Source organism: Montipora capricornis, chromosome 5 (genome assembly GCF_036669925.1).
Source record: "Montipora capricornis isolate CH-2021 chromosome 5, ASM3666992v2, whole genome shotgun sequence".
Taxonomy (NCBI): Eukaryota; Metazoa; Cnidaria; class Anthozoa; order Scleractinia; family Acroporidae; genus Montipora; species Montipora capricornis.
This window is the reverse complement of record NC_090887.1, coordinates 19,364,294-19,374,293: the sequence shown is the minus strand read 5'-3', so window position 1 is coordinate 19,374,293 and position 10,000 is coordinate 19,364,294. Positions and strand designations below refer to the sequence as shown.

The 10,000-nt window shown below is 40.6% G+C and overlaps 1 protein-coding gene across 1 annotated transcript in view; it reads left to right on the top strand.

Moving 5' to 3' along the window:
• The window catches only part of LOC138049843 (rab3 GTPase-activating protein catalytic subunit-like), a 26,359-nt gene that overhangs the window by 3,811 nt on the left and 12,548 nt on the right, over positions 1-10,000 (top strand). The window contains exons 2-9 of the mRNA XM_068896298.1: positions 4,192-4,260; positions 5,017-5,090; positions 5,688-5,774; positions 6,243-6,409; positions 6,913-7,026; positions 8,236-8,326; positions 8,578-8,659; positions 8,781-8,835. Of these exons, the coding sequence (XP_068752399.1) occupies positions 4,192-4,260; positions 5,017-5,090; positions 5,688-5,774; positions 6,243-6,409; positions 6,913-7,026; positions 8,236-8,326; positions 8,578-8,659; positions 8,781-8,835 (739 nt within the window). The remainder of the gene's footprint in view (positions 1-4,191; positions 4,261-5,016; positions 5,091-5,687; positions 5,775-6,242; positions 6,410-6,912; positions 7,027-8,235; positions 8,327-8,577; positions 8,660-8,780; positions 8,836-10,000) is intronic.

Here is a 10,000-nt window from a genome sequence, read left to right as displayed (position 1 = left end):
TTATATGCGGTACTTTTGTAATCATATGCAGTGCTTTCGTCGTTCGATGTGGTGGTTTTGTCATTATATGAAGTAGTTTTTACATTATATGCGGTGCTTTGTTTGTCATCATTATATGAGGTGCTTTTGTCGTTATATGCGGTGCGTTCTTCATTATGAGGTGATGATTCCCCGGGGTCTCGGTAGGAGCTTGTGAAAAATCCACAATGCCATGGGCACCGATGTCGAGGATCCGCCATTTTGTTTCCGTTCTTGCTTCTGTCGTGTTCTCTTGGAGACCTCGAAATGGACACAGTCTTAAAGAGACTGAAACTCGAAGATCTGACTGAGAAATTTCAAACTGAACACATTACTCCGGACATTGTTTGCAAGTTGTCGGTACACGAAATGGAAATGTTAGGCATAAATTCTCGCAGTGATATGATGTCTTTGCGTATAGAATGCACCAAATTTGGGGGAGAAGCACCAAAGAAATTCGAGGGAACGTGTGGTGCCCCCATTTTCTTTATTCCACAGTCTGTGCTTGGTGATTTACTACAAGAGGGATTTACAATCAAGGAAATATCTTCGATCCTTGGTGTATCGGAGAGTACGGTTTACCGGAAGATGAGGCAATACGGATTGAGCAAGTTCGAGTTCACTGCATCAGGGTTGGTAACGTTACCTTACATATAGGGGTGAGTTGGAACACGATACATGCAGTCATTCACTAGCCGTCACGCAACAAAAAATCATAGGTCACCGTTTCGTAGCGAAACTCAGAGGTTTTCATAATTGTAATCTACGCAGTAGATGGGTTTTTCGTGCAAAAACATGAAGGAAAACTCAAAGATTGGGATAATGCAGAGTGAAGATAGACAGAGAGCAAATCAAATTCGTCTTAAAATCACGGAACTTTCTTTCTTTCTTACCCAAGACATTTACATATAGCGGAGCGTTATGTGTAGGGGTAAATTGGCAGTTGAAATAGTTTACATGGGCCTGTTTTGGGCAGAAAACAACTCAGATACGTATTAATAGCACAGAACTATCTTTGATGTCTTCCTTGAAACCGTCTTGGTTTTGTTAATGTTTACAAGGTTACCTAACATGTTTACATATAGGGGCGCGAAAGCTGAACAACATACTCTATGAGTTCGCAATTTTATGATGATGCGTACGTGAATAAAACTAGGGCGTTGACTAAAAACGTGTGCTCTACAGTTTTCTAAACTCCCTCGCGGAAAATGTAATAGGACCTCCAATAGCTATCGATGAGCATGAAACTTCAAATTCCTAGGGAAAATGTAGTATCGAAGCACGTTTACCCTTCAAGATACTATTAATGATCACTGGAAAATACGTGAGAAAATAAGAAATAAAAATGAGGGGTTTCAAAAGTAACATCCTCCACCCATGTTTTTAATGATTTATCATGTGATATATACGCTACGAAAGGAATCGAGTTACCTCATTGGCCTACAATTCCTGCAGGATTCATTCGTAAACAAATTGGAAAAAATTGGCGTTCCTTGAGTAGTTGACTTGTTTTCTGCTCAAGACAGGTCCACGAAAACTATTTCAACCCTCGCTACGAAACGGTGACCTATGATTTTTTGTTGCGTGACGGCTAGTGAATGACTGCATGTATCGTGTTCCAACTCACCCCTGAGGTAACGTTACCAACCCTGATGCAGTGAACTTGAACTTGCTCAATCCGTATTGCCTCATCCTCCGGTAAACCGTACTCTCCGATACAGCAAAGATCGAAGATATTTCCTTGATTGTAAATCCCTCTTGTAGTAAATCACCAAGCACAGACTGTGGAATAAAGAAAATGGGGGCACCACACGTTCCCCCGAGTTTCTTCGGTATTTGGTGCATTCTAGACATCATATCACTGCGAGTATTTATTCCTAACATTTCCATTTCGTGTACCGACAACTTGCAAACAATGTCCGGAGTAATGTGTTCAGTTTGAAATTTCTCAGTCAGATCTTCGAGTTTCAGTCTCTTTAAGACTGTGTATACCTGCCAACTTTTTCTGAGATATAGGCGTGAGATTTTTATCCTGGGAGTGCTGGGCTTTTTGAAGACGACACAATCATTTCCGAAGATTTCCGAAGACGTCCGAAGTCTTCCGAAGAAGTCCGAAGTCTTCCGAAGTCTGTCGAAGACGTATAAACGCGAGCTCGCTCCCAGTGCTTTTCACTTCAAAAATCAGAGATCGCGACGAAGGTATTGTCATTTATCTATTTTACACATGGTTTTCGTTCCTTACATGGGTCTGAGTTAACATATTTTTGGAAATTGTGTCAAGAAAGACGGCAACAACTCACATTTTCCAATCAGGCGTGAGAAATTGGCCCGCAAGCGTGAGCCGGCGTGAGATCGAAGTTTTCAACCCGCAGGCGTGAGAGTTGGCAGGTATAGACTGTGTCCATTTCGAGGTCTCCAAGAGAACACGACAGAAGCAAGAACGGAAACAAAATGGCGGATCCTCGATATTGGTGCCCATGGCATTGTGGATTTTTCACAAGCTCCTACCCAGACCCCGGGGAATCATCACCTCATAATGAAGAACGCACCGCATATAACGACAAAAGCACCTCATATAATGATGACAAACAAAGCACCGCATATAATGTAAAAACTACTTCATATAATGATACAACCACCACATAGAACGACGAAAGCACCGCATATAAAGACGAAAGCACTGCATATAATGACAAAAGCACCGCATATAATGACAAAAGCACCGCATATAATGACGAAAGCACTGCATATAATGACAAAAGTACCACATATAATGACAAAAGTACCGCATATAATAAGAAAAGCACTGCGTATAATGTGAAAGGCACCGCATATAATGTAAGATGCACCGCATATAACGTAAAATGCACCGCATATAATGAAAGAGGTTCACATAAGACAGTGTTGGCGTTCCATAGTTTTTGGCAACAGAGGTTAATTATTCGTAATGCGATCGCTTCCGTTGCCGTTAGCAATGGGTCGCAAATTTGACACTTTTATCACATTACGCATTGAATCCACGTTATCTGTTATTCCTAAAAATCTAAAAATATTCGTGCCTCATCAGTTTTCGGTCGAATTTATGTCCAAGAAAGCAGATAAATTGCAGAAAATTTTAGTTTTACATCCAAAAATTCGTAATCAACGCTAAAATGACCAAATTTTGCCTGGAAAACATATTTTACTGTTATTTTTCTTAAATTTTTTCGTTCAACTTTCGCTTTTATAAAATGTTTCAGTTGTCTGTAAATAAGTTATATGCTGTTGGAAAGCTTATTTTCTTAGCTTTAAATTGATGTATTTTTTCCCCCTAACTTTAAAAATTTTTTGAGAAAAAAAAACATTTTTTGGCGATGGCTAATTTACCGCGGTTTTCTCGCGGTTGGGAAAGTAGGAAAAAGAGTTAGGCCGGTAGCCAGGTTTTTAACCTCAGAAAAGGATCTGTTTCGTCGTACGAACGTGTAAGGACCTGTGAGCCAAAGGGCCTCTGCTGGTATGACTTCTGGGTGACCCCTTAATAACTTCTTACTAACCGAGCGCGAGGGCGGTACTGCCAGGGAAATATTGGCCCGAGGTCGTTGCAGTACGGACCGAGCGCAGCGAGGTCCGTACAAAAACGACCCAGGGCCAACATTCCCCAGTACGGCTCGAGCTAGCTCGGTTAGTAAGTAGTTTATTATATGGTTTTTGAATTACCTTTTGCTTTGTTTTTGCAAGCCCGTAATCGGCCCGTGGGTCAGTCACAATTAGCCAATCAGAGCGCGCGTTATATCGGCTACAAACCCCAACTTGAAAAAAATTGCCTGGAACGCTGCACGTACCACAGGCAACCCAGTGTACCCTCAGGAGGGTCTAGTATCCTGATAAAACACTCCTTGTTAGTATTCTTTATATAAAGAATACTAATAAGGCATAGCCTTTTTTTCTTGTATGCTAATATTCACCTCTCACAATTTGAACCGTTGTTTTGAGTCCAGAGGGACACGCTCTTTGTGGAATGTTTTTTAAGCCGTTCAAAAAACTCGCAGCACGTGTTTTATCGGGTCTAGAAAACACTCGGCTACACCTCGTGTTTTTAAACCCTGATAAAACACTGCTGCTCGTTTTTTAAACATTACGAAAACCACTGATAAAGTTTTTTATAAGGTTGGTGTGATTTTTTCCTTCTTTTAGGGAGCTTCACCTTTCTACAACATGGCCCTGCCTGTCAGAGGAAGTTATTGTGGACAATTCTGTTTATTCGTAAGTGACACCAGGAGAGTGGTAACGAATCTGATCCCATTAACTGGTCGCTTGATGCTTGATATTAATGTCTTGGCAGATGGGTTGGTTGTGTCTTTTGAGGCATTGGTCATTTGATCAGATTTGCTACCGTCACCAACTTCATATTGAAAAGAAGGTGCTGAATTTTAAGCCTGACATTGAAATGAGTCACAGTGATAATAATATTATTTATTGCTGGTAACACAGCAACTTGAAAGAAACTTGAGAGCTTCTGAGGCAAGTTTTAATAGTTTAATATGCTCTGGCACTGAGCTAAGAGGAAACAAAATGAAAGGAACTTTATTTACCAGTAAGTGTCTAGTCGTTCTAGTGCTGGAGCACTAATTGGGGACACTGTAAACTGAAATCAACAAATTAACACAATTCAAATCAAATGTGGTTTTTGGAGGAGAGGGGAAAACAAGAGTACCTGGAGAACCAACAAACTCAACCCACATATGACGCCGAGTCAGATGGCATGCAGCGAAAACTTTTAGCAGACAATAGCACCTGACTTCAACAATAACGTTGTTTCTAAAATGCTGCCATCGATAATATAAATGGCTGTTGTGCAACAATTCATTGCTGAGGTTTGATGCTGTCTTTTCTGATTGAAATTTGGCAGCAATTTGAAAAAAAAACTGAGCAAATACTGAGAAATGTCTGTTTTAGAAATTAGGATTTGATGACAGTGTTGTCCACTCTTAAATAAAGTACAGATAAATTTCTTTGCAGTGATCTAGACTCTTGTCATGCCCCTCAGTGGTCAGTAAGAGCAAAGATGAGTGAAAACCCGCAGTGTTTACTTGGTTAGTATTTGCCAACAACACTAAAATAATATTTTTATAAGTACATGTAGTAGTAAATGTATAGTAGATGCTCTACCAACTTGGGTAGCTGGTGGTTACACTGCCCCCTCTCCTTCCCCCCCTCCCTTCCCCCCTCCCCCCTCCCTTCCTCCCCTCCGTTCCCTTCCCCCCTCCCTTCCCCCTCTAGTCTGTCACACTTGAGGCTTGTAATGAACAAAGTAGTAGCAGATGCTATTTCTTCATGAAATACCCATGCTGAAGTTGTAAATGGTAAGATGGCTTTCCAGGTGAAATGCTGGTCCACAACAGGATACCTACAATACTATGAAGTTTCTCAGGGTAAGAGAGCTTTGGCAATAGCCCATTTCCGAGTTGCTGCATGCCTCAGTTTCAAAGCGAGTCCCGGTGCACAACCATTCAAATGAAAATGAGTTGCGTATTCTCGTGCAAATCTAACTCATTTTCCCTTACAATAGTTGAGCACCAAGACTCACTTCGAAACCGAGAAATGGCCCATTGCCTGGCTTAAAAGTTGTCCAGCACAGGGTCCCCAATGTTGCTGACTGGAACTTAAATGCCTGCATCATCTTCATTTAGGTGAATATCTTGGTGGGTATATGACCCTTTGTCACAGACAAGAATCCACAATGCAGCTTCTGAACAAGACTGTCAAGGATGATGATAGTGAGACTTAATGCTTTTGTTTCATGTAGTTGCTTGATTTACATGATGGTCTGGCAATCGACCAATTTACTGATAGAGCGAGTTTTAATTTAGTGCTGTAAAACCAAAACCAAAGTTATTACTTTGGCCAATCAAAAAGGACTGAGACAATCCAGTAAACCAATCAAACTCGAAATAATTACACGTAGCCGACACAAAGTGCGGGAAAATGTGCGTGCGCGAGCTACGATTGGTTTTGGTTTTACTTCTGATTGGTTGAAAAAATGGCGTGAAAACTTTGAACAAATCACTGAGAGAAGCAAACATAAACCAAAGTAATTATCTAATTACTTTAGACATTCAATTGAAAATCGCTCTATTTTGTTAAATGCTTTATTTATAAATTCTCAGCACTAATTTCCCAATCACCATGATCATAAGAATATCAAGGCACTATAAGAAGAGTATTTTATTTGAAATTCATTTCAGACAACTTAGCAGACATTACTCATGCTCTTCAGAGGCTGACAGAGGCACCTCCTGTTGCGTCACTATCAACTGCTGTTTCCAGGGCAACGTCAAGAATATCAGCCATGGGGGAAAGAAGCTCTGATGAATTTCCAATCCCTGGGAATCTCTTGATTGAAATACTTAAGGTAAAGTGTCTGTTCCTCTGAATGGTGGGTTCTGGATGACTGATTTATGATTAGGTTCTTAAGCTGTGTCCTTTCATCATCACTAAAAGTGGCCCATTGATTGTTTTATCAAGCCTTGACCCCAGCTAGTGGCATTCCGAATGTCCCAAAATCATGATCGAAAATTAACCTCTTCATCATTCATCCACTCAGCATTAAAGATAACATCCAACTTTTGTGTACAGTGGAATTATTTGAATGATACAATGTAATCATTGGGATTTGAATAAAAATTGGAAAAAAAATGGGACTTCTTTGCGAGAAGTTGTCTGACAGAGGATTCACTTTATTACATCCTCAATAGAAAATCAATTTGAGTGAACCTGTTTAAGGCATCTTAATCACAGTGGCCTGCACACAGGTTCTCCTTGCGATCAGTTTTGCGCAATCAACAGACATTACATTACAACTGTTGACCACACATCATTGCTCGCAGCTAAATCACTTTGTTTTGGTGCCTGTAGCATTTATTTCCTGATGCTGATCAAGATTTAAAAGACCTTGAAATAGCACAACAGGAGCTTTTGTTTGATATGACGGAAAACAAAAACAAAGGAAAGGAATGCAATATGCCACAGGTAAGGCAAGATGTGTGCATCTCCACAAATAATAATAATAATAATAATAATAATAATAATAATAATATCAATGATAGTCTCAAGTCTTTTAGCACTAAAAGGGACAGGTGCTCGTTGGCAATTTTGAAAAGAACCCCTAAAAGGAACCAAGATCCTGTCTTCTGGGCATGGTATGAAATTCTTTTCTCCCCTAAGAGGTACCAAATTATGGGTTTTAATCAGACAAAACCTTAATTGTCAAAATAATGTCTCATGTCATAAGTTTTTGGCTCAATACCCTAAAAGGTACTGCTAAATCTCCCGCTGAGGACCTTTTGAGGCTGACCACCCTACAAAGGAACCAAAACCGCTTTTTTAACCCCTAAAAGCACCCCCCGTCCTTTTTATATGGGAGTCCCCTCCCACGGGCACTTACTGGGGACTCTGAACATACAAATCAAATAAATTTATCTCAAATCGAATCACAGGGAGCTTTAGCACGTGCAGGACTTGCAAAGCTATTGTTTTTGCCCACTAAATATGCAAATTTGTGACGTTCTCGTTGCCGTCGCCGTTGTCGTTGCTAAAGCTCCCTATTAAAATTCCAAAGCGCGAAATCATGTCCAAGGATCAACATGGGTAGTCGGCCCTCCATGCCATCGCTTATTAGGGAGCTTTAGCAAAGACAACGGCGACGGCAATGAGAACGTCACAGTGGGCAAAAACAATAGCTTTGCACGCTCTGCACGTGCGTTTTTCACTTTTGTCCATTTCTTTGCCGTCGTCTGCAAAAAAAAAAACAACGTGAAATAGCCAAATTTGAGGTTTTATGGAGAACGTCAGCGCGCCTCTCATAACGGTTTCATTCCTGAGGGACTGCCACACCTTTGTCATATTAAAAAGCTTGGAATACTCGCAAAGTGATTGCAATAACGCGAAATTACGTTTTCAGATGACGTTCTCGTTGCCGTTCCCGTCGTCGTTGCTAAAGCTCCCTCTTGCAAAATAAAGCTGCTAAATCAATTGCCCCAAAGTAATCATTTTAAATAAAACGTGGAGCAATGGGATTGAAGAAATCCCCAATCTTTTCTTGTTGTATTTTTGTTCTCTTGCCCATAATCAGTTTTTGTTTCTTTCTTCTTCTTCACAATGCTCACTCAAGGCCTTGCCTTTAAGTTATCTGCGACTGAAGCGTAGTTTTTAATGCTCTATTCGCTGTTTATTTCTCAGGACAAGTTTCGTAGTTTGAAATCTGCACCTGAAGACAGTCTTACTTTCTTTCTTGCCGTGTGTATTTGTATAGTTTATCATAGTTATGGAGGTAAGTGAATGGTTTTTACCTGTTCACAAAGATGAAGCTCCCACTGTGAATATTTAGAATAAAATATGCCACTTAGGCAAGAACAATGTTTTGTCCGGCTCGCGCATGATTGAAGTTTGTTATGAGAACAAGGACAGTCTCTTGTTCAGTTCGGCTTCTTTTGCCAAGTGAGGCTTGTTGCAATGTCTTCTTCACCAAAATTAGATTACATTCATTGAACCTATTGACTGTGATTTCCCTTTTTCCGGCAGGTTTGAGAGCTGTTGCTCATCTATGGCAGGAATTTGTCCTGGAGATGCGCCATAGATGGGAAAATGATATTTTTATTCCAAGGTGGGAAACAATAAATAGAATTTTCTATCACTCGTGGGTCAAGTTTTAGCAATCAGTGCTAGTGGGTTCATACTATTTACTTGATAATCAATATAAACGTATAATTATTGTTTTTGCACAGGTTAAAACTACAAGCCCCCAATCTTGGCAGTTGCCTTGTTCACCAAAAACTCCAGGTCTGTATTTTTTAAGGCCTCTCCGTGGCGTTTTAGCCCATTATCCCTTTTACTCCCAAGAGTGACACTTACAGATTTTACTCTGTCTAACGCCAGACGATTTTACTCGTCAATGGGGAACCCCACAGGAGTAAAAGGGTTAACAACAGCTAGATTCACTCAAAAACTATGTCCCCATAACCCTTTCACTCCCAAGAGTGACACTTATAGATTTTACTCTATCTAACGCCAGACGATTTTACTCGTCAATGGGGAACCCCACAGGAGTGAAAGGGTTAACAACAGCTAGATTCACTCAAAAACTATGTCCCCATAACCCTTTCACTCCCAAGAGTGACACTTATAGATTTTACTCTATCTAACGCCAGACGATTTTACTCGTCAATGGGGAACCCCACAGGAGTGAAAGGGTTAACAACAGCTAGATTCACTCAAAAACTATGTCCCCATTAACCCTTTCACTCCCAAGAGTGACACTTATAGATTTTACTCTATCTAACGCCAGACGATTTTACTCGTCAATGGGGAACCCCACAGGAGTGAAAGGGTTAACAACAGCTAGATTCACTCAAAAACTATGTCCCCATTAACCCTTTCACTCCCAAGAGTGACACTTATAGATTTTACTCTATCTAACGGCAGACGATTTTACTCGTCAATGGGGAACCCCACAGGAGTGAAAGGGTTAACAACAGCTAGATTCACTCAAAAACTATGTCCCCATTAACCCTTTCACTCCCAAGAGTGACACTTATAGATTTTACTCTATCTAACGGCAGACGATTTTACTCGTCAATGGGGAACCCCACAGGAGTGAAAGGGTTAACAACTGCTAGATTCACTCAAAAACTATGTCCCCATTAACCCTTTCACTCGCAAGAGTGCCACTTATAGATTTTACTCTATCTAACGGCAGACGATTTTACTCGTCAATGGGGAACCCCACAGGAGTGAAAGGGTTAACAACTGCTAGATTCACTCAAAAACTATGTCCCCATTAACCCTTTCACTCGCAAGAGTGACACTTATAGATTTTACTCTGTCTAACGGTAGACGATTTTACTCGTCAATGGGGAATCTCACGGGAGTGAAAGGGTTAACAACTGCTAGATTCACTCAAAAACTATGTCCCCATTAACCCTTTCACTCCCAAGAGTGACACTTA